At 36.5% G+C, this 26213-nt stretch overlaps 1 protein-coding gene across 1 annotated transcript in view; it reads left to right on the forward strand.

Moving 5' to 3' along the window:
• Window positions 1-25887, forward strand: part of LOC106130626 (mucin-2) — a 42087-nt gene extending 16200 nt beyond the window's left edge. The window contains exons 2-10 of the mRNA XM_013329520.2: window positions 18045-19010; window positions 19209-19382; window positions 19641-20281; window positions 20713-20816; window positions 21424-21530; window positions 21887-22015; window positions 22897-23059; window positions 23690-23848; window positions 24300-25887. Coding sequence (XP_013184974.2) covers window positions 18045-19010; window positions 19209-19382; window positions 19641-20281; window positions 20713-20816; window positions 21424-21530; window positions 21887-22015; window positions 22897-23059; window positions 23690-23848; window positions 24300-24509 — 2653 coding nt within the window. The 3' untranslated portion in view covers window positions 24510-25887. The remainder of the gene's footprint in view (window positions 1-18044; window positions 19011-19208; window positions 19383-19640; window positions 20282-20712; window positions 20817-21423; window positions 21531-21886; window positions 22016-22896; window positions 23060-23689; window positions 23849-24299) is intronic.
• The last annotated feature ends 326 nt before the right edge of the window (window positions 25888-26213 follow it).

Below are 26213 nucleotides of genomic sequence, written 5' to 3' on the forward strand. Positions count from 1 at the left end.
AAGCGCACTGCCGCTGCGCCACAGAGGCCGTCAATTGTATTATTCATAAATAGCATAATGCAACGCCAAAGTTTAAAATCAGAAAAAATTGTGTCCCGTGGTCTTGCCGTGATGCGATCGAGCGATTTTCATAGAATCTGTCACCCCCAATTAAAGTTAAGCGCCCCGGGATTTTACTCCCTTGGGAATTCCGGGATAAAAGTACTCATAACGTTGTTCCAGATTACATTCTAATCCTGTACCAAACTCCACCAAAAGCCAGAAGATTTTGCGTGAAAAAGTCACAAGTATACATATGTAAATATGTCTGGAACCACACGGCACACTTTGGCTCGTTGCATCAGAACCCTAAGCCACAATGATCGGATATTTATGTGAATGTTTTGTAATAATCTTTAGTCGACTAATTTCACTTTCCTGCTGACCTTTACAAGAATGTAGTGAGATAATCCATGAATAAAACATAGATGTTTTGTTACCTATCATAGAATTTGCCTTAGTTGCATGACATTGTGGCTGCTTACCTCTAGTTCCGGGTTCGATTATCCGTTTAGAGAAAAATTAATGGTACTAAAAAGTTAGTCTGAACTTTTTCTTAAATTTAAGCTTTTACATCGAACTATATATAATACCTACCAAACTAAACCATACCTCTCAAACAATGAACGTTGGTTGAGAACGATTCTACAACATCTTACATTACAAATGTATTCAAAAGTAGCTTTGCCAGAATATCCGATTATTTTTGAGATTTAGAATTTCCAGAAAAATACCAATGTTTGACCTAGGCTAGGATAATCAAATATTCACTTCAAACAATCATTAAACTAATCGGTAAAGCGGCTTAGCCGTGCAAGGACTAATAGGATATTGGACAGAAGTTTGCATTTTTATGAGTTTTAAATAAAATAACTACGGTATCGCTTGTCAGATTCCCGTCAAAATGGCGACGAGGCTTCCCTGAGCGGAAAAACAACTTTTACAATTCCATGAAACATGTTTCTCGAACAGGAACAAGTCTTAGTAAGTGCCAGACAGTTGATTCATGAAGTTCAACACTAATTACCAACTACGCCTTTGCTCCCGTGAATGCGTACATTGTTTTGACTGACCTGATGAATGTTTATTAAATAACATATTTTTTTTAAGGCTAGGCAGGCAGAGATTAGCTCTTTCCATTTACCACATTTTTTTTAACTTCCTACCCATTCATCTTCATGCAAGCTTGTCTGTATAAGGTATGAGTTGACCTGACCTGTCTGCAGGACGTCCCCGATTTGGTCAAGATGCGTTCGTCTCGCCCTTTCCTTGCCGTCGTTTCTTTCATATTCGGTTGAAATAGTTTCAATAATTTAATAGCTTAAAGTGAATTGTTAATGTTTTACTGTTTAGACAAGTCTGCTGCTTTTAAATATAAAGACATTTTGTTTATTGTATTTTTTTTGCACCTACTTTTGTTGAAAAATTTGTGTGTTCCCAAGGTGAACTAGATGATGGAGATTTGTATTATTTTTTTGGCATACTCAAACATAAATAAAATTATCGGATCTGTTTGTAAATAAGTTCGTAAAGAGGTAAATTTCGCAAATTTCCGATCTACATTGTAAGGTCGGTCAGATTTCTTGCCTGAACTATTTCCTATTTTCCAAGGCAATTGTAGTCGCTCGTATAATATCCGTATGTTCTTTTTAATCCACTAATAAAATTAATAATACTTTGAGTATTTTTATTATAAGATATTTTAGACTAAAAAATAAAAATGGAAAAATATTATATATGTATATAATTTAACTTGATTTCCACGATTCAAGTATAGGTAAGGATGAAAAGGTTGAAAAGATCAGACGGGAGTCGCTTCGTGTAAAATGACTTATCCAATTGGTGAAAGCTGCATCCCGGACTCGTCTCCAGAGAGAAGAGATCGTTACCGTGACCAGCGCTAGGAGGAAGAACGAAGCCTAAGTTATCGGGAATTTATTAACACTTAAGCTGAAGTTTTATGAGTTTTACCATACATATATATAGATGTAAATGATTCTGGAAAGAAATGATGATTTTTGATTACATTTTTCGCTTCATCCACAATTATAACTTCATGCAATACCGTCGGTTTCGGCGCTTGACCTGACCTTTCGGTAGGACGTCCCTGATTAAATCAAGGTACAATTCATCTCGATTTTACTATATCCGTAGAAAATTTGCTGATTCAATAAAACCTTTTTTACTTGAGGTACCTACATGGCTAAGTAAGATCACAATACAATGAAACATTATGTATGCACAGACAACCGCGTCCAATATTTTTGAGTCATCCACGGTGGCGTCAAACCTTTTTGTCATGCTGCGCATGCGCCGGATGCCTACACGCATTCTTAAGCTCGATCGATTAATTTGATATCGATACTAAATTGTATTTTCAACTAGCTTTTGCGCGACACTATGTCCCGTTGTAAATTTTCGAAAATTCTTCCTCTTAGAGCTTTCATAATATGTCATTGTAACTTCTGGTATCAGTCTAAGTTGCATACCCTCTTTTCACTGGAGAATGTCCTGGGCTACGCCTACCGTGAGTGTTAATTATCTGGATTCCAAATTTACACCTTCTTCCTTATCCGTTTGCCCTTTCTGAAGAACGGTAAGCATTAATTTACCCGTTGTACAATTAGGACTGAACAAATTTTTTCTTCATTCATTGGTACATACAAATAATCACCCTTTCCCCGGAGCGACAGGCTGAGACTACACTCATCTCACTTGCTAGCTTCACGCATACTTATTATATTTATTTAGCCTCATCCACATTTCAAACTCTCTTCGTGGAAACTTTTGCATTTAGCGTAATCTTGACCTGACCTTTCGCCAGGATGTTCCTAATCTAATCAAGGTATAAAATAAATAATGAACGTTGTGCTAATAGAATTGTGGTCTAGAGAGAACACGATCTTACTCCTACTACGGACTAATTCAAGGAGGATAAAGGAAACAGTTATTTTATAAGAAAAATGCAAGTGAAGTAGCATGCGTCGACTAGTGGGTAGTGAGTTATTGCAAATATTTATTGAATTACTATCACCAGTTGCCCTTGCCGCCAGACTTCTGCATGTCTCGAGACCACGAGACAGGAATGTTTCCTGTATTACTATAACTACTGCATTTATAAGTGGTTTTTATTTCTTTTCATTTTTTCCCATGTGAACTGATGTACCTTGCCTTAAAAATTTATAATCGTATTTATTACAAGCATTTATGTAAAGCGACTTTGAGACAGGTGAAGGGATAACTGTCTTAAAATTTTACCTTCTTCTTCTGTGGTTCAATAATGAAGTGCTTGTCTTACTTCACAAGATCCTGGATTCGATAATCGGTTAGTTACGTCCATGTTATTTTTTAGGCTTTCAAGGACACCCGGCAAGCCTTCTCAAATATCCTTTCAAATATATATCATTATAAAGATATAACAAAACTAGGTAAAGGGATACCGGTATTTTTTTTAATTTGGCTATAAATCTCTTAAAAGATGCATAAAATTATCATATTGATATATTGATGACTTTCGTTTTTATTATACTCGTAATATTTTTATGAAAATTACAGGCGCATTCTGCATTGCATTCTGCGAAATATCAATAATAAATAACCCGTGCGTTATACGACTACGTGTCCTTTCAAGACGTTATAAATATAATTTATTGAAATTTAAAATGACATTTCAATGTACCTGCGATGACCTATTTTCTGAATGAAATGTAGATTTCGATTTTTTGATTCTTAACTGACCCATAGACAACCGGATGACTTTCAGATTTGGAGACACATACGAGTTTGAAACCCTTAGTAGTTTTGGCTTTGCGTTGCCTGTTAGTCAATCTGTAACGCTATGGTTTTACATGTTGATTGATTGATGCTTTTATAGTGATATTCTACGTTCACGAACCACCTCAAGCACTTGCCAACCTAGCCTATGAAAGTTTATATCACAGTCATGCCATTGACTGTACGATATGAGTACGATAAGACGATTAAATTCCTATATCGCTCACTTGGCATTTCAATCACGACCTTCGTGTTAATTGGTACGTGGACGTAATATTTAGGACCCTGGGTTATCGAACCCTGGTACCGTTTGGACATTGGCAGCCATTAATCTATCAGAAACAATAAAAGCTACATAATTCATAAATGCTGATGACTGATGTGGTGACGTCTAATTATAATAACCGAACCTCAGTACATTAGTATTTCTACTTTAATAACGGATATCAATGAAATAATTAAATTAAAGTAAGTACTTACTTATAAGAAAAATGTGCAGAATTCCTCACGATGTTTTCCCCACACCGTCTGAGCAACGGTTCTTCGGTGCGGTGAAGCGTCGCGAGGAAACCTGCACATTGAGGCAACTTGATGTAAGGAGTTTACGCTTTTTGTAAAAACCAATCAGGTTAAAAAGCCAATCAGGTTAAATAGAATCATTGTCAAAGGCGTACCTAGGCCTCCTTTCCGGAGAGGCAGGTATGGGTTGCTAATATCAGGTAGAAGAAATGCCAATTTAATTATTTGTTGAACTCACTTACTACATCATTATTTAGTACATACCCCTAATGTTTTTTACCACTGTTCTGTTCAATTCAGGGATCATAATTTGAAAAGAGTAATACAACCTCATTGGCTTAATAATAGTAATGGCTGGTAATAGACGCTAAAATAGATGTAAAAAAAAAGAAAAGAAAAATTAGAATTGTTTTTTGATTGCATAATTTATGATAGGCATTAAAATAATCAGTTCACTCATTTAAGATCATAGTTTATAATTCAATGTAATAAATGAAATGTATTGCATTAAGTTCAAATTACAGTGAAAGTTAATCTAAAGTCTTTTTGTTATTAGTTTCACACAAAAAGGATCCCGTATTTCAGCAGTGCAATAAACAACCACGTCTTGGACAAAGCGACAAAATATGTATATTGAAGCGCTCAAGGTGAAAATAAATTTGTTTTGAAGAAAACCTTAAAAAGTTACACAAGTCGATTGTTACGAGTAGGTGCGTTTTTTTCCTAACAATGCGTTTAATGATGTGTTACGATGATGTGTTGTCGACTGGACATAGCTAACTAGCGGTTTCTCTTGTCGATGATTCTCATTAACTTAGCATCAATGGACATTTGGACAGACAGTTCGTCTATGTTATGTATGGTAACATAATAGTACTTATTAACAAAGAAATCTTTGTTAGCTTTACTATATTGAAGTCTGTTATAAAGGATTTTAGAACCTCCATGAACTTTTGCAATTATCCACACGACATTGATATTTTAGATATATTTCTCCTACTCTGAGTCTTGGTCACTTTTTTACATCTCCATTTATCTATTATTCCAAATAATTTTGAATATTTAGAACAAACAATAAACATTTATATGCCTTCGTAACACGTAGACGTGTAAAAACGCGAATATTTTTTGTACAATTTAAATTTAATAAACCAAAAAAAGCTGCCGTAATGTTTCGCACTAATTATTATGCGAAATGTAAATAAATAAGTAATAAACCTACAAAAAAGCAGGCCGTGAGACAGTTTAGGGTGCCGGCCCGGAAAACAGCTGTTGTTATACAGTTGTATATATTGTAATATGTAAGTAAGAATTATCTCACTTTACGACTCAGAAACGAAAGTAAGCTGAATTGAGGTGAACACAGATTCGGGCGCGCCGCAAGGACTGCATTCGAATTATTTCATATTAATACTAACTGCGTCCCGAGACTTCGCTCCCATGTTAATTCTGGGATAAAAAGTACCCAACATGTTATTCTAGATTATATTCTACTTGTGTACAAAATTTAATAATTTTGCATATGTTACTCAGTGAGTCCGTGAGTTAATCAGATTCTTCTTTCACATAAACATTTATAAGATAAAATGGAGTTGTATGAAAATTTGCGCATGCGCCGCAGTCTGTGAACAAAGTGATCAAGGACATGAATTCAAGAAATATTTCTCTCCTTTACCCTGCCATCTACCTAAAAGATAGAACAAGAGGGAAACAAAACAAACCTTCTCAACGTTTGCTAATAACAGTTCATATTCCTTGTTAAAGTTTGTGAATAAAGGGTAGACTTACTACGTCGACTGCGCATGCGACGCGGCCGAGTCTGCGTTCACCTTTAACTGTACACAAATCCCTTTCGATTTCGTTCACGTTCGTTCCTGCAGCGTCATCTCGTGAGCTAGGTGACGTGACTTTATGATCGTATAGATCTATTTGTTTGACCGAAATGCGCACGATTACACTTTTGTAGCTAGTACTTTTGTCGCTTTTGTTTTTATCTCTCTGGAGAGAACGTTTAGCTGTTTGGCTCAAGGCGACTAAGGGATAGGCTAATCTCAATTCTATCATTAAGACAAACAGCTGAACGTGGCCTATCAGTCTTTTCAAGACGGTTGGCTCTGTCTTCCCCGCAAGGGAAATAGACGTGATTTTATGTATGTATGTATGTATGGAGAGGACCCCGCGATCGTTGTCATCATCATGGTTTGGGTGAGGTTTATGAACTCCCATCTACTAATAATTGCGTAGAAGAACCTTATCTATGTGGAATTATGATAACACATTTAGTTACCCGAATGTGCAAGTTTCCTCGCCGTACAATCGGATCACAGATGTCAGAAACCAACGTTCAGCTGCATGTCACAATGATGGAATTTCGATTTAGATCATCGAAAATTCAGATAATGAAGACAAAAATCACAAGCTTTAAAGTCTTTCCTTTGTATCGATTTTACGATTTGCGCATAGGTATACCTAATGCTTTTTCGCTATATGACCAAAATGGAAGCCTATAGAAGGTATGAACTAAATAGTTAATTGATTACGCGAACATGTTTGCCGGCACGTTCACTGGTGACCTTGGACTGTACAGATCAGACCTTGGCTGTGTCAGGTCACACTAACGTCGCCAGGTATTTACTACCGACTGCGAATAAGGAGGTTGTTGATTTGCATGGATTTTTAATTGTTCTTCCTCGTGGCGTTAGACCCGGTTACATCCTTACCTTTCTGGAGACGAGTCCGGGATGCGCCTTTACGACGAATGAGTCAGGTGGTCAGGTGGAGGTCAGGTGAGTCAGTTTTTCACGAAGCGACTCCTATTTGACCTCCGCGAAATTTACAGGGGAACTTAACTCAATATTGAATCATGGTTACACATTCAGTTGCCTGAATGTGCAGGTTTCCTCACGATGATTTCCTTTTGCATCGATTAGCGCTCAAACTATTGTACATAAATCAGAAAAGAGTCACTGGTATATGGGCTAGCAACCTGTCACTATTTGAATCTCAATTCAACCATTAAGCCAAATAGCTGAATGTGGCCATTCGGTTGACAACTGAAGACTGCTGGCTCTGTCTACCCCGCAAGGGATATAGACGTGACCATATGTATGTATGTAAGAACTTGTGAATAGTTACGTACGCATCGTCCCTTTAGGTCAGATTATCGTCAGCTATAAATGATATTTTCAACTTTTTTATATAGGCTTTACCATGACTTTTCATAATACAGATAGATACAGCCTCTTCCCCGAAGAGGTTAGGAAAGTCTATTAAGTCAAAGACAATTTATGGATCATTAAAATACGAAAGAGGGGTAGGCAGAGACTACCTCTCATAGAATCATTAAAAAATAAAATAAAAATAATAATCATTAAAATATTAGTGAACAATTCCTATATTTAATTTTAGTTAGTCACATGTATTTAGTCACAGTATTACGGTAAGTATTGGACCTTGTTGTAACTTTTTAAAACGAAGGTCGGCCATTATTTTAAATCGATTGGGATTTCCCGAACTCCTTATTGGTAAAGTCTGACTTCAATATCTGGTTTTCTTGGAATTAATAGTGAAATGACGACGAGTGGAATCCGAATGCGTTTTTTATATACTTATTTAAATTTTTATTTACCTCAAGAAATTCAAATAGCAGTTCATTAAATACACTGACCTTCCAAATTTTTACCTTTTCAGTTTTCTATGTATTGCATAGTTATATCCAATACGGGTAAGGTTCCCCTCTAAATGGTGGTGGAGGTCAAATGGTAGACGTTTTGTTGAAAAACCTGACTTACTTTATCCAGGGTGATGGTCAAGAACTCACTTACTCTCCACAGAGGTGAGGATCTTATTAATAATTTAATTAATAATTGATTAATAACGCTTAAAGTAAGAAGATATATTAAGTGTTCGCAGGATTTGAATATAATGGTAGCGACTTAGGGAAGTAGTTTTAAGTTTTGTCATTTGATTACAAAACCATAAAATGTGGTGTTATCTTTCTAAATTTACTTATATCACAATGAGGTAACTTAGACTGTTTTTTTGTAAGGGCCGTACTTCGGAAATATGTCAGGTAATCCTACTAATATTTTAAATGCGAATGTTTGTGAGTATGTCAGTATGGATGTTTGTTACTCTTTCACGAAAAAACAATTGAACCGATTACGATGAAATTTGGTATGTAGGTAGCTGAAGATCCAGAATAACATAGGCAACTTTTTATCCCGGAGTTCCCGCGGGATTGATAGGGTTTCCATGCGGACGAAGTCGCGGGCGGCCTCTTGTTTAAAATATATTTAGTCTGCAACACAGGTTATAGTTTTCGATTACAGTCATTCGAATCTACCTAAATTGTATGCGTAATTGTTATCGTAATGTACGCAAATGCTCTTGCGCCATTTTAAAACAAATTCTAGTTGGCGGTTTCTCAACAAAATTTTGTATTTTGTTACCTTGAACGGTTTTGAATAAAAAAAATTAATATTATTTAACTTTCTAAATATAAGTTACAAAATCATTGACAGCGTGATATCCGGCAGATATAAGGAATTTGTTTATTACATCTCTTCCGGTAGACGTCGTAGAAGTCGACTAAAGTAATAATAAAAAATGCTCATAACAGGTGTATATTTTATTTTCATTTGAACGAGTATTTTTAATTTATATGAGAAGATTTTTTTAAGCTAAGGGATTCTTCACTGGATGCCGAGAAATTATTCTTAACCAGTAACCATTCTGTCCCTATGCCAAATCCGTTTATTTCTTTTAATTTCTCAATTTTTCCTTAATCATGTGCTTTAAGGGGATATAGGTACCGAATTATTCTCCCGATATTTTTCGGTACACGCGAGTGGTACCGCGTGCGTACTCTAGTCAAAGTATAAATGACTTTTAGCATGTTAGTGCCAAAGTACAGAATGTTGAGCATGTTCGAGAGGCAGTTGTGAACGGTTACGTAACCACGGCATCCGGATGGAGAAATTATCGAATCCGGTTCTCACTGTGTCACTGTTTGTTTAACTGATACATTATAGTTATAGATAAGTGACCATTTGACTTTTTGACTGGTCATTTTTATAACTATCATCATTTCCGTGGCGTAAGTCCCGGCAGCGTCCTCACCTTTCTGAAAGGTGCGTCTAAGACTTGGATTGGGTAAGTTAGTTGTTTTTACACAATGGAATATGGAAGTGAAAGGTTCAAGAAATAGGGGAAGACCGAAAAACAGATGGATGGACGGCGTAAAGGATAGTATGAGGAGAAAGGGAGTGACCAGTGAGATGGCAATTGACAGAAGTAATTGAAAAAAACTACCATACTGTGCCGACCCCACGTAGAAAGTGGGAAAAGATAACGACGAAGAAGAAGAAGTTGTTTTTACACAAAACGTTTCGCATCTGACCTACGCATTCCTCTGACCTTAACACATATTGGATTATGGTTCTGGAATCTGGAATGGAATGGAATTAGCATATGCAGGTTTCCCCCCCAGTAAGAGCATCGGTCACTAATCACACATCTTACTAATTTGGATAAAGTCATTCATGAACCATGGCCGGACACCAAAGTCTTTGATTAAATCCACACTCAACTTTCAAATAAAACATGTTCAGATGAGGTTGTAGCTCGTAAAAAGCCTGCGTTGCATCACATCTCTCTTCTGACTATGGCGTATCTTCTGTCATGTTCTGCATGGTTTACCATATGCAATCAAGGAACTGTATTATACCTCTGATAACACTATGTCTATCTCACTCTCTCTCTTATCTTTGCGTGTTCCCAGTTGCACCCTCAACCACCATGCTTCGGTTCATGGGGTCAGCTTACTGACTTTTCAGTTTTCAAGCCAGATTTTCTATTTCTTTTACCTGGGTTCAGCGGAGGCGATATAGCCAGTCATTTTATACTCAGATAGTCGGCTTTTGCCGAGAGATATGATCATACCACTGAATGATAATGCTACTTAAGACGTGGTATATTGGTCCTCGCAAATTTTAATTAGCTCAAGACGACACAAGAAGTTATGAAATAGCTAAGAAATGAAGCTTTTGAACGTATATAAAATTAACTACTTACCAAACAATACAATGCGCATATAGGTCGTCTCTCTGCGTATATATAAAGAAAGAAGTATAGTCGGTATGTGTGTGGGAAAATGTTCGATCCTTGACCTACAACACAGTATAGTATATCCCACGAGCAGAAATAGCATGGAACTTCTTTTATTTCAACCGGAGTGCGCATTTACAAATAAAATACATACATACATATGGTCACGTCTATATCCCTTGCGGGGTAGACAGAGCCAACAGTCTTGAAAAGACTCAATGGCCACGTTCAGCTATTTGGCTTAATGATAGAATTGAGATTCAAATAGTGACAGGTTGCTAGCCCATCGCCTAACAAAAAATCCTTAAGTTTGTAAGCCAATCCCTTAGTCGCCTTTTACGACATCCATGGGAAAGAGATGGAGTGGTCCTATTTTTTTTTGTATTGGTGCCGGCACGAACAAATAAAAGTGGAAAAAAAAAACAAATACATCTACTGAGTTTTTCATGTTTGAGTTATAATTACTTTAAAAATAATATATTTTTTAAAAGAATTAGTTCAAACATGATTTCTTGCGTTTTCAACTACTTAATTTTTTTAAAATGTAAACTTAAAAAATAAAAATGATATATCTTGTGTTTGCCATTTTCTCAAGATTGATTTGCAACTATGTTATCATGTTAGTTTTAATAAATCTCATTAGGTAAAACGTAAATATTTAGATTGACTTTAATAAACTTGAGATTCTTCTATAAACAAAATCAAAATCTACTTCAACTACTAAAGACATCAACAAGTAATACAGCTAAATGTAGCCTCTGATGTGCATTGGCTCTATCTACCCCGTGTGAGATAAATACGCGATATATGTATATTTTATGCACCAACAAGTTTCAACTCAAAATAAATATTAATTTATTTTATATTGAAATTAATTGGTTGTCTATAACCAGTGTACCAGTCTAAAGATAAGGTAAAACATGAAAGAAACCATAGCACGTTTTAATATCAATAAGCTCCCTCTGGAGTCGGCCTGGAAAGGTACAAAAACAGGAATTGCAAGTGCAAAACGCACCTCTTCCTTGTTTTATGATCATGAAACGAATATTTCACAACATAGATGGCGCCACAGTGTGTGAAAAATACGAAAGTTACTTTACATTGTAATAAATAGTGAAAATTACTGATGTTTCTCTTAAAAATGGTTTTAATATAGTAAGTAAGTATATCTTAAATAGATAATATACTGTAAATATGAGTTTACTTAACATTTGTTTAGTTATTATGTTATAATAAAAGAAACAGATCTTTACTTACTTGTTGTTGAAATGACAAAAAATATTTGTTACAACCGACTTTCAGAAAAGAAGGTTTTATTTCGGGAAAGTTTTAATTTATTTCAACATCTCGCTTCTTGGACATTTTGGTAGGTCTAACGGATTAAGTAACCGCGACTTCGCCTGTAATTTATTAAACTTAGAAAATAAAAAAAAATTTGGTCTTATTTTAATTTAATTTAATTGGAAAAATTGTTAATAGATTTGGTATCCTGACCTCATTAATAATGAATCGACTATTTCCGAATGACCATATGAAAAAGATGATCGTTTTAAGCCAAGAGATTATTTATTTACAGATTTAACTTTTTTCCCTCACTTTACTAAATTAATATTTATTCACAAAGCATCTGAATTTACCGCCAAAATAAATTCCTTTCCTTTTTGTCATGCCATGCCGTGCCCATGCCTTTTTGCGAATTAGCGATAATTGCGCACTCTACGTATAATGAGAACTCGATGCCCACGAGTGACAATCACTGAACCAATGGCGGCCTCGCGGCGCACGCGCAGGTTTTCCAATCAAACCTGTATTTCTCCGGTTTCCTGACGCCTGGCCTATTAATAATGCTGCTCGAAATAATTAGAAAACGCGTTTATTTGCCGGACGTAGTTTAAATATTGTTTATAACAAAAATGGGAATTTTCATCAGAAACACAAATTTATTGTTTTATCCACGTAGGTATATTTTATTTAAACATTAGATACCCATCTAGAGAGATGTTCTCTTATTAGCAAAAGTGACCATTGCAGAAATTGCAGAATAATCATTATTTAAGAGTGCGAGTATGTGGTTCCTGAGAACACTCAATTGCTGCTTGTAGATGTAGAAGGCAACTAAAGAAGAAACACAACCAAAAAACCCAAAAAAAAATAATTAACTAATAAAAATATTTTAAAGAATTACTTACATCTTTATCCCAGATATAGATTTTTTTACACTTTCAAAACCTAAATGGTCCGAATTCGTAATACCTAAATAACAAACAAAACAAAAAGTGACGAATTCTTACAGAATCGTCATAAATCGTTTTTCTATCTTTCCCAACAAAGGCGTTGAGAGTAAAAGCGCCAACGGCTACAACGGCATTATTCAATGTTATCACTTTGTCTTTTATCTGAGATCTCATTTTCATGGTCGTTCAACGCTGACATAACAATGCGACTCTGTTGGAAAGAGCCTATAAATAACAAAAAAAAAAATTATAGAGTGCGCTTATAATTTTTTTTTTTATTAAACATATTGGATATAATTTTTCTATTATTGGCATCAAAAATTGCTTTTGCTTACTCACATATCACGTCGTGATCCCTTACGGGATAGATTATTTATTGTTGGTTGAAATTTCAATCTGGCAGGTACATATATGCGTAAATTTTATTTGTTTTAGTCATTTAAAAAAAGAAAAACTCATCCATAAAATACAATATTTTCATCATAAAACAAAAATCTAATTAAAAAATATATGTGAATAATTGAAATAAATAATATTGATATAAATTTGAAATTGGAACCATAATATTTATAGTAGCAATCTGAATTCACGCTTGGTTGCGCACACTAGACGCACTCTAATAATCCAGTAACTCTATGTCAAGAGGCCATTAAAACTACAAGTAACTTAATTAAAGAATAATTAGCCTTGCAACAGTTGGGCAAGACGGTGTAATCCTAGATTACATTACTTAGATTACCGTTACCACGAAAACTGAAGTAATAACAAACCGTTGCATTTTTCAGTAATATTTTGATGTATAACACACGTAATAGGATATAATATATTAAAAATGTATAGTAGATAAGTACATTTTTGTGATTTAGATTACATTTTTATTCCTTACAGAGAAGACAGAGTCCATAACCACGAAAAGACTAAGGCAACAGTCATCTGCATGGTTAAATTATGTGATTGAAATTCAAATCTGAGTGGTTGCTAGCACATCGCCTAAAAGAAGAATGTTAACGTACTAAAAATATATTTTAATCTATTCAGAGTGAAAAAATAATGTTGAAAGTCGTATTTAATGCAGGCTTGAGGGTTCTACAGGAAACACGCAAAGATGAAAGAGGAAGACACATTATTATCGAACCCAGGGCCCTTTAAAGAGGCGAATTTGCATCATTGCATATCATGTTACGATTATGTTCTAAGTCCATGAAAACAAAAACACACGCTGTATATATTTCAATCAAACGTTCTCATAGATGCACTAGGCGAAAGTGGCACAAAGCATAGACCCCCGACCCGCGGTGCTTGCTCTGTGGAAAGTGATAATCGCAAGCACGTTTTGTACATCCAAGACAAATGTCTGGGCGTTTTCCTCAGCACGGCACACGTGGCCGACGAGGAAACCGGGGTTGTCGAACCCAGATGCAATCAGTTCATACCGAAATAGTTCATATTTGACGAGTATTAAAAGAACAAAGGAACATACATACATACAATCACGTCTATATTCCTTGCGGGGTAGACAGAGCCTACAGTCTTGTAAAGACTGATAGGCCACGTTCAGCTATTTGTCTTTAAGATAGGATTGAGATTCAAATAGTGACAGGTTGCTAGCCCATCGCCTAAAAGAAGAATCCCAAGTTTATAAGCCTACCCCTTAGTCAGCTTTTACGACATCCATGGGAAAGAGATGGAGTGGTCCAATTCTGTTTTGTATTGGTGCCGGGAACCACACGGCACTCAACAAAGGAAATCTTTTAAATTCAGAACACTTGACCAGCGTTTATAAAGAGACTGATGAGCGAAAATGTGAGATCGCTAAAGATCATTTTATATGAATAGCAAAATAGCATTTTATTATGTTTTTCTGAGTGTTTTCATGGAATAAAAATAAAGATTGCAAAAAACATGGCACCTATTATTATGACATCACATGCATTTGATGATGCAATATATAGGGTAAAGTTGTGCCAATATACGTGTGCAAATACAAAGGTCAGTAAGCAATAAAGACAAAGGAAGGAGAATACCAACTATACCGGTTATGACACCTCTAGCATTGTCGTCTTTATCAAGTGTTTGTTTCAAACCAAAAAACAGCACGATTTTATCGATCTGAAGAGGACATCTTGAAAAACTGTCATTATAACCATTCAATTACGAAAAGCATGTAGTAGGTAACGCTTTTTGATGGCTGGTCCTGTAGACGAGTTTTTACCACGGCAGTGAGCTTAATGTAAATTATTTCGCTTTATCAGTCTACGCACGAGGAGATCCATTGACGAACGAAAGTAAATTGATTGGGTCAGCAAATTGAAGTGGCAATAGGCAGGTCACATTTCTCGAAGTGCTGATGGGGCCAAGTCTTTGAGTAGGATGATGGCTCCCAGCAAGATGGACCGATGATGTAATGAATTCAGCTGGGAAACGTTAAATGCAGGTCGCCTCGAACAGAGCGAGGTGGAAGTTTAGTGTGTGGACGTACTACGGCTGAAACGATGATTGTAATGAGTCGACTCGCCATGTCACTCGGCCGATGTGAACTGTTTAATTATTGCGAAGCACGCACTGCACTCCATCATTTGTGATGTTCGAGTCGTGAGTCTGATGACGATGAGATCTCATTAACCTCACCACTTTTAATCAAGCGATGATGCCAGAAAAAAGCTTAATTGCCAAATCATTTTAAATAATTTTTTTTTTAAATAATTTTTTTTAATAGTATTTTTCTATTTTTTTAGTAAAAAATACTCTTCTTTTACACGCAGTTTTCTAGTTCTTAGATTTTTTTAGGCAATATGTTATGTGTTTAGTGTGTCTGTCTATTCTAGAGGATATGAAGACGTTATAATGTATGTGTTGAAAAGAATTTACAAAGTTTCTTATATAGTCAGGCACATGCCTGATAGTATCCACTTTGAAAATAATAAGTATAGATTTTCGTCATCCACAGAAAGAAATAAAGTATACACAGTGTCACACATGGTAAGGTCACATGGTCGGTGATTTAATAACATGCAAACTATTAAATTAATCGTTTTTAATAAAAATTGCGTAAATTTATAGCGTTCAAAGGAACACGCAAGGTGTCACGCATAGTTCTATAATCTAAGTTAATTAATCCAATTTATTTTTTATGTGTGCCGTGTGGTTCTTCAAAGGGATGTCGTAAAAGGCAACTATGGGAATGGCTAATAAACTTTGGATTCTTATAGGCGATGGGCTAGCAACTAATCACTATACTAGTTAAAAGAAAAGATTTCGTGGCATTTGCGAAAAACTTCTATTCATTTGTAGGTAGCGCTAAATTCGCGAGTGTAGGTTTCGCTTAATCCCCGCCGGTGAAACTGCTGGTATAAGAATGAGTAATATTCGGCAAAAGCCGCGATAATTATGAAGTTATGGATCAATAATAAAAATTAAACACATTCCATTTACGTTTCAGTGTTTGATCTTGGCGTCCTTTGGCTTATTTACATCCACGGGTCGAATTACTTTTTAGACCATCCTGTCATGGTCTCCCTTGTCACCTTTTGGCCCTTAACATTAAGTGGCTAAGTTAACTGGTTATTACCACGTTCACCTAGCCTTGCTGGTCGCATGACCTTACAAGTAGTGAAATTGAACCGGTAACTTGCAGTCTGTTTTATTTTCTGAGCAATATTATTGCGGGAATGAGTATAAATAGGTGTTTAAAAACCATGTGCTTTTAGACAGGATGGAATAAACATGTTATATTTATTAAGCGCGTTATTCATTCCAATCATTTCTAAATATTGTCACAGTCTGTATTTAAAAGGGAAAAAGTATTCTCTGCCTAACATTCAGGGTGTAGTTATTAAGAAAAAATATTTTGGCGGGCTGGCTAAATCAAAAAGAAAAAAAAAACATCGAAAAAAGTATTGTATTTTCGTTTCAAAACGCACCTGCCTGCAACAAAATATCGTGTTTAAATTTAACTTGCATTATTCCAAATATGGCTGCGGTGTTATGGCAAAATTATGCCAAGCGTACAAAGCTTCGGGTTTCCGCATTCTCGTTTGGTACATACATACATACATGTTTATATAAGTATATCACGTCTTTGTCTTACGGGATGAAGAGAACCAGCGGACTCGTAAAGACTGAAGGGTCACGTTCAGCTGGATGGTTTAGTGATTTCAGAGTCAGATGTTTGTGTTGTGAGATACCTACCTACTGCTGCCTTTAAGGTGACTATTTGCTAGAAAGTTGATTTCGTTTATTTGAAAAATAAGCCATTTTTGGTGCATGCATGTAATTTAAAATTCACTGATTCCAATTTATATTTTGTTGTAACCACTTCTTTAGTTTCATAATTGCAAATTCCATCCACTGCACAATGAGCTTCAGTGCTCTGTGCACGGAAGCCACTCGCTTCCGAGTTGCAATTTGATTTACACTCGAAGTGACTGCGTTATAAATCAACATCGCTTTTTATATCGCAAGGACGCAGGCGAGAGCAATCACAGCTTGTTAGTTTATGATCTTGAACGGTTGACGTGACAAATTATTCTTTTCCTCACTTTGTGTTATTTATTCCTATTTCAGATTCATTACTGAATGTAGGGCACGGTTTCGCTTTGAACTTCCTATATATAGAAATGTTATTTATTAGGTTTTTTGAGAGAAACAGCTTAACTTGTTTGTTAAGGAAAAGTACAATGTTTTGAAGTTCATTGCACTTAAATTCTTCAACAATATAACACAATAGAGTTAGATTGGAATCCAGATTAGTGCTAGCTACACTGCGGATATTACGATGTGTTGATAGATAGCAACTCGTTTCGTCTTTGTCTGCGTAAAATCATGCGTTGATGGTGCGCGAGAGTGGTTCCAGAGGCGAAAGTGATCGTCATGTAACATTGCCTCATCGAAGTGCACTTGTGGAATCAGAATGTAATACACCCACGCTCCGATTTTCGTCGCCATTTCTCACGACGTCATATCAACTGTTGCAATAAACATACTTGTTTTGCAGTCATCTGGTATTTCACACGACTTCTTTGCTCCGAGCTGTAACCGTGTCGAACGTATTGATAGGTCTATGCAAATGCTATTACGGTTACAAAACATGCAGAATCTCAGTACCCGCATTTATAATCGCGGCGCTTTCAGTATATTACATACGCTTATGCTAATCTTGATACCTACACCAAGTAAGTTAAGAATGCAGTGACGAAATTTACACAATAGATGAGTCAGAGTTCCTTACTTCGGGTCGAGATCGCGGGCTCGTAGGCGCAGCAGCTGGCGTCTTGCTGACTCACGGAGCACTGACTCTCCGAGCAGCCACGAAACCAACTTTCATAACGCAATATCTACATACTGATCAACATCTCGGTTTCTTTGTTACAGATGTATATTCGCCTGCACCGTCTACCTGGCGCGTGCCGAAGTAGATATCATCACGGAGCCGCAGGCCGGACAAGAATACGTCCTAGTGAGCTCAGGTCAACAGACGCCGATTAGAAATTTTGAAACGTCACACAAGATCCCTGATAAGCATCCTCAACATCGCTTCTTCAGACCCGAAGATGGCAACGAAAAAATTACCAAAAAGTTAAATAGTGGTAAAGCCAAACATCCTTCCGAAGGTATTGTTGCGATTGAAGAAGATAAAAAGGCGTTATTTAAAAAAGGTTTGAGAGGAAAGTCGCCTGAATCTGTAGAAATAGATCTACCTGTATCAAAGATAGAGGGTATCAAAATAAAAGATATCAGAAAAAATACTGATACAAATCCTAACCTAGATGTTGATTTGGAAGCAATGTCTGAATCTGGAAAACTAAGTAGTACATCAGGCACAACTACACAAAAACCTGTTTTGACTACTACAAGGACAGACACTACAAAAGCTTACGACTACATTCCAATTAATTTTGACTCGATCGATGACATAAACACCGGCCTCTTATCATCTAATGTTCAACTTGAAACAGCCGGATCTGAACAACAAAATTCAAGGATTCAAATTAAGAAGGGTCCTAATGGCCAAGATTATGAATATGAATACATTTACTATTATTACGACGAAGAGGAAGGTGGAAAGAAGGAAAAGGATGGGAAAGCAAAGAGTTCAACCACATCAGCTCCAGGAGGTCACAACTCACATGATGGGCCACAAAAGGCTGAATCTGATAACCAAATAGGCAAAGAAAATAAGAGCAAGAGCAAATACAGTACTATTGATAGGACTGGAACAACCACAACGACTCCAGCAACTTCTGAACAGAATGAAGTCCTTCCAGCAGCTGGTAGAGGTCGTCAGCGCGGCCGCAACGTCTCACCTGCTCCGGTTGAAGAACAAGTCGAAGAAGACAGGTAAATATTTTTAATGGAGGCCCAATATAATTATTCAAACATGTCTTTCATAATTTAGAAACTCGTCATCCTGATGATCTTAGTTTTAGTCGCATTCTTAACTCTTGAAAGGGAAGCACAATTTGGGAATTAGATTTGAGCATTTAAGCTTTACTTAGTTAATACTTTTGGTAATAGTACTACTCACTTTTTCTGAAGGTTACCATCGAGCACTCGCTTCCCGCCACGCGGCCGCAACTTGGCTGCTGCCACAACAACCACAGCTCCTGAACCATCAACTGAAGTTGTGAGACAACGCGGACGCCCGCAAATTGACAACATCGCTGATGAATCTATTGGCCAAACTAGAAGCAGGACACGTGCCCATATCAGGTAGAAACTATTAAACCACTATTACGTGCTCTTATTCCAGTGTCATTACAAACTTCATTTCAAGTCTCTAGGTTGTAGTTCAAATTTAAGAGCACTGCTGTAAAAATTATTGTAAAGTTTTCACGGTCGGCTGTCTGTCTTTAATTAGCCCGTCTTGAGTATTTTGATGCAACATTTGTTTTGCTTTTGCTTTTTGTTTCTCGTATTGCTTTCTATTTCATTAATCCAACTTAAGGACTTTGAATTTTGTACTTCCAGACGTCCCAGCTCTGAATTGGTTGACTTAGATAGCTTTAAGACTGGAGAATTACCTTCACAATACAAAGAACCACCGTCAAGGTATTCATCAGAAAGCAAAACCACTACAGAGATTCCTGAAACTTTGCCTACAGCCAAAGAGCCAACTCATGCCAAAGATTCTTTGAGGGAAGGTCATAGTCTATCTGGAGGTATTAGATTCCAAGAAATAAATGATGATTCCAAATTGCCGTCTGATTACAAGCAGACAACAACTTACGAGCAAGACACAACAGAATACACAACGATGACTGCAATGGAAAAAGTGGCGTTAGATCTCTACGCTTACTTGGCTGGTGAAAATCTAAATAATGAAATTAATCCGACCAGCGATGTATCGTACGATGGTACAACAACAGTGGAGGACGATGCATGGACAACTGAAGCTCTGAGCACGACAGAGGAAGCAACTACACCGACGACGACGACCACGACCACAACAACCACTACTACAACTACCCCAGCTCCTACTACCACGACTACTACTCCTGCGCCTGTCACTCGTCCTTCTCGGTTTAAGGGGAGACCAGGAGCTCGTGCCAAGGTGTCATCCACGTCAGCCGCCACTGAAGCCCCTCAAGAGACCTCCACAAGAGCCCGAGGTAAACATTAAACTTAAAAAACACATATTCATAATACCTATTTACGTAATTATAATTTGTATCATAAATTTCTTTGCATTAGAAAATTATGATTTATTTTTCTAAGATATAGAATACAATTTAATCTTTATCCTTAGATTTGTCGTGCTTTGCGAATGCGATTTTTTTTGTGTAAACTGCTTAGCGTTTGTAACTTGTGCCTTTATAATTGCGAATGTTTTTATACTCGTATTAACCCTAGGTAGGAGCGTGTGATAGGTTATTTTAATTATATTAGTATAATATATATATAAAAAAGATGTTCATAGAGGTTTAATTACAAAATACGTTTCATGAGATGGTTGTTACCATCTTGGAAAACGTTCAATAATACGATGTTATTTGCGGATAAAGTTTCGGGTCACAGGTTGTAACCAATGATATGTCCACAGGTCGATTCAGTAAGCCTGGTGGCGTCCGCAGAACCACTGCTGCTGCGTCAGAGGCTTCCACTGCTTCGTCAGCTCCTGTAGAGAAGGCCGTAGTACAACCTAAGGTAATATATCCACATTATTTTTTTCTTATAAAATGATTATATTTGGTTTATTATTAAGACTTATTGACTGTATTTTGCTAAGCGAATGTTGCATTGCGAATTTGTGTTTTATTTTAATAGATTTTTTTATTCGTGAGATCAAAAATTTTATGAACGCCTACTTAAGTTCCTGGATTCGTCCTAGACTAAATCTGAGAACAGGAATTGCAGAGGCAAGAATACTTATGCCTTCTTCTTCCACCTTCCCTAAACCTACATAGGATCGTGTCTCATTGTTAATTTGCAGATTTGTCAACACTGGGGTTTTGCATTCATGATACCCAGGTTAAGGAATATCCGGGATTCCGGGTGGAACTTCCACGGGAGGGAGTGGGTGGCTTTTGTTACCTCATAACCCTAGGGTTCGATACTTGGTTAGGTCGTGATCAAAAACGAACTATTTGTGATTGTCTTGAAATAATACTCTTGTAATGTTTACTATTGAATTTATTATTAAATATAATATTGTTTAATTAGTAGCCCATAACCAAGTTTCGAACTTTGGGGCTAGCTCAATCAAGAGAAATCAATATTTGTCCAGTATATATTTATTTATTGATTGTTATAGGCATTCGGCCGACGAGGACTGTTCGGAGGCCGTACTCGACCGAGCTCAACCACCGCTGCGCCGGCGCAGGAAGAAAGCAACGGAGCAAGTGAAACTCCCGCGCCGAGGTAAGCATTTTTTTTCTGTCTCCCGTCTGTTAAATGTTCCATTTGTAAAACAATATATGACTGTGCAGTCAGCATTCGTAAAATAAAGACATAGAAAGTTTTCTTAAGAATTTCCAATAAAACTAACCTAACCTCACCCCGTTATAAAAAGCTCACGTTGAATGTTATCAAAATGCTACAGTTTTGGTATTGGTATTGGTAGACAGAGCCAGCAATGTTGAAAGTCTGACAAGCCACGTTCAGCTGTTAAGCCTTAATGACAAAAGATTATTTAGCTTAATTTTAGGCTTAATGATTAGATACAATCCCTTGAAATTAATTGCATTGACTTAATTACCTAAAACTTATGATTCCAGGAGCCGCCCCCGCCCTGGACTCCGGAGGCCGTTGACCTCCACCACGGCTGCTTCGGCTCCAGTGGAAGATGATGCATCATCAGGTTCCGAACCAGCTGAGACCACACCGGCACCATCTAGGACTATTGGGTATGAAAGTTCTATTATGAAATCCTAGCAAAAAAAAAATCCAAAAATTCTTTTGAATTTTTTTTGCTAGCAATGAAAAGTTGTCAAATTAATATTACTTTCTCTGATAAGTGTAAGTAATAAAAGTGTACCTTTAATTGTTCATAACAATAGCGTATCGAATATTTAATAGTTTCCACACACGGCAGAATTGGGAGAAATTGTTAAAAAGTAATAATTTTACGCACATCGTGTTTTCAACTTTCTGTTTTCTATACTCGTAGTTTTCATTCCACGTTTTGCCATTTAATTTCCATTCGGCGACTTGTTTTTAGTCGATTTCATTTTCTATATGTATGTTTGTATGTATAATTGTCGTATTTGCAAAGCAAGATACGAGTGTTAACCAGTTATTAATTTTTATCAGATAACTAGATGATGTCGTATTATCGATCTTCAACCTATATTAATATTTAAGTTAACTACTAACCTAATGTTTAAAACAATGAAATAAGCTCTGTGTCAAAATATTGATGACACTTCAATAACTTCCTTTAAAACGAAGATATGACAAAGTTACATATTATGTCGGTAATGGCTGTACTTTTTTTAATTAGCACTTTAATAGTGACAGTTTGCTTACCCTTCGCCTAAAAGGAGAATCCCATGTTTATTATTAGCCTTTCCCTTAATAGATCTGCACGAAAATAGAATCAGATAAATAAAATAAAATATATAATCCCGAAACCGCTGAGCTTAAATCAAGAGGGTCAGGAATATGGATGAAGCGAAAGAAGTATACAGAGATCATGGCTATAGGAAAGTTGTGGGATCTGCCTACCCCACCGGGAATGAGGCATGATATTATGTGTGTGTATGTGTTAATATCTTTATTATTTCAGGCGTCCAAGACCTAACCTAAGACCGGCTTCCCTCCGGCCCGGCGCGAGACTAAACCTGCGCGCCAACCCTCGTCTGAGACCTGGTGCCGTCACGGAGGCAGCTCCGGAAGCACCAGCGGAGACCTCCGCGCCAGAGGTGGCTCCAACAGATGCCGAAGCGGAGGTATTTTTGTTTTGTTAAGCATGCCGAGGTATTTTTTTGAAAAAGTAGTATTACAACTGAAGATTTTGTCTGACTCTTTGCCGAAAATCGTGGTTTTTTTTTAAATTGTTTGCTCTGTCTACCCCGCAAAAGATAAAAACGTGACTACACGTAAACAACAAATCTTTTCTCGATAAGTGTTTGGAAGTCAATAAGTATTTACTTAACTTTTTAAATTGCGACTGATTCTGATCCAATGCTTGCAGACTCGTGGAAAAACGCTTTTATAGAAAAAAAGTAAATCGACAGCGGATTTAAGAATATCGATGAGTTTTAATCTTATTTATATGGCAAAACCAACGTTTGCCGGGACAGATAGTCTAAAATAATATTTATAGGTACCTACTTAATATGATGTGAAACCATGTACAGGATTTTACGATTATTCTCTGCCTGTCGTCAAACATGTCTTTGAAATATGTATTTTGTTAATTATATATTGTTGTAATATTGAGTATGTTGAAACGAAGACTGAAGACTGAAACCAACGCCAAATAAAACGCACCACTTTATTAAAATTCTTATCTTTCACTTTCTTCAAATGCAAATACTTATAAAGAATTGAATTGAGAATCTTCATGTCATCCCCAGGGATCATCGCCGACCCCTGCGCCCGAGCAACCCGTGCGAGGCGGCGTGAGGATCCGCAACAGACTGCAAGTGGCGCCCTCCCCGAAGCCAAGAGTCACCCAGACCCCCCCACCACGGCGCCCCAACCCGTTGATCAAGAGGAAGTTGGCTACTACCGAGGTGGTTATTTTTTAAATATTGTCATTTTGTTTTTTTTTCACCCGTGCATTGCTGAAAGGCAAAGGTACATCCCACCTTAGAGCCTTTTGCACGCTTTTGCCCAAAAGGGAGGACAAGGAGGAGCGACAAGCCTAAAAACATCCGTCTGTGGTTAAAGGCATTACAGGCTAACAATATTCTCATAGTTATTTAAAAAAGGTTATTGATCACAATTTTCTTTGAAATGATCTTGTATGAATTCGGAAGCAAATCAAAGTGGTCAAAGCGTTCCTTTGGCCTCAAAGCCTACAAGATAGATAATTAAGTTTTTAAATTATTCTATAAATAATAACACAAACACAAACCTAATTGACGTAGAAAAATGTAACAACCTTCTGTGTCTTAACAAAGAATATTTAAACATAGCAACCATAGATTTAATCCTACTAGAGACGTTTAAATTATCCCACAGGCAACTACAGAAGCCGCCAAGAAGTCTTCAACAGAGGTGACAGAAGAGAGTACGAGCGCTGAAAAGAGCGAGACGGAGACAGAGGCGCCACCAGCGGAGACGACCCCAGCGCCCCCTCTGAGAGGCCTCGACGCCCTCATCGCCAGAAGGAGGGCCGCCGGCGGTATTGGAGCCAGGCCCGTGAGGCCGGTTAGGGGAGCCCCCAAATAAATAATTAAGTCTACCCGTACTGGTTAAAAGTCAGTGGCGTCTCACAGAACGTTATTAGTTATTCCTTGTACTTCACCTGTGAACTCGAATGCTCTAGGGATACCTCTGTGATTTGGCATCCCTCTTCCCAGATACATAAAACTTGGGGATTTTCAAGGCAAGAGTGAATAGGCACTATTTGAGCTTCCGTGCACCATCTTAGGCCTCAACTTGCTTACTACCAGACAGATTGAGGTCAGACGGACTCAAATATAATATAAAAAAATCACATTGTTGAGTTCGTTAATTTCTCGTGGAATTGCTCTTGGTTTTGAGAACAAACCCTTATATGTTATTTAACGGTGATCACGGCTCTTATATTTCGCATCCATCGCAAATAATAGCCTTCATCTATTAAAGGTTGAGGCGAAATGAGTATTTCTGATATACCTACATTATATGGACTAATCTTCCTACTCAATATACCTACATAACTAAATAGCTGATCGCTGCATCAAAAACGTACTTACCTACGGTTAACTTATAGAAATGTTTCCATCAACTTTTTATTTCGATAACACTGATTTAGGCAAACGCATAAATGAGTGTAGTTCATTTTATTGTTAGGCGCGTAAATGTAATCTAAATTTGGTTTTGTGATGGTCACAATTTAAAAACAGATGAAGTACAAGGAAAATAATCTAATAATAATTAGTACTAATAATTATACATTAGTACTAGTAATTACAATAACTATATGTTGTTTTGTGCAGACGCTCATTATTCTTTAGTCAATTTACTCTCCAAACTATTTAGACTTAGTTTATATAATAATGAAACAATCTGAGATTTTTCTTTCGTAGTTTTCTAAAACTTTGTAACAATATTTACCTACTTATTACTTGTGAACTTGATGAGATACCTACCTGTAAATATTAGTAAGTAATTATACTGCATTATGTCCGAGTATATTTTGATGAAGAATTTAAGATCATTGTAATGGTCTTCAACAAAATGACATCATAATTATACTCACCAAAGGTTCGCTGCAAATTTTTGTGTCACCATTTTTTAATGTTCGAAATATTTCCTTACCAATAATTTTTGAGCTTTAGATCATTCAAATATTTGCCACGTTACGTAGCAATAAATTAATTAGTTATAAAAAAAATATGATACGAATATTAAATTATCATTTTTTTAAATCGTTTTGTATTTGAATTAAGAGTAAAAAAATCCCAACAAAATTATACTCTTTCAGTTAATTTATTCTGTAAAGTGAATCTTTTAGTCTAAGCGAAGTCGTATATTAGTTCCATCACCAATATCTTGGTTTGCTGAAGCACTGAACTATAGTGCCATCGTGATATGTCTTATATCTTTCTTAAGTGTGATAATAAAGTTGACATTAAGACTTGTTTGTTTTTATTACTAGATAATATTAATACAACCATTTCCTAAATTTAACTTTTACCTAAGTGATTCAGATAAATATGATGGGTTTCCTGACTATAAATAAATAAATATAAATATTACACAGATTGAGTTAGCCTCGAAGTAAGTTGGAGACTTGTGTTACGCGATAACTCAACGATACTATAATCTATACTAATATTATAAAGCTAAAGAGTTTGTTTGTTTGTTTGAACGCGCTAATCTCAGGACTACTGGTTGGAATTGAAAAATTCTTTGTGTTGAATAGACCATTTATCGAGGAAGGCTAGG

This window comes from Amyelois transitella, chromosome Z (assembly GCF_032362555.1).
Source record: "Amyelois transitella isolate CPQ chromosome Z, ilAmyTran1.1, whole genome shotgun sequence".
Classification (NCBI taxonomy): domain Eukaryota; kingdom Metazoa; phylum Arthropoda; class Insecta; order Lepidoptera; family Pyralidae; genus Amyelois; species Amyelois transitella.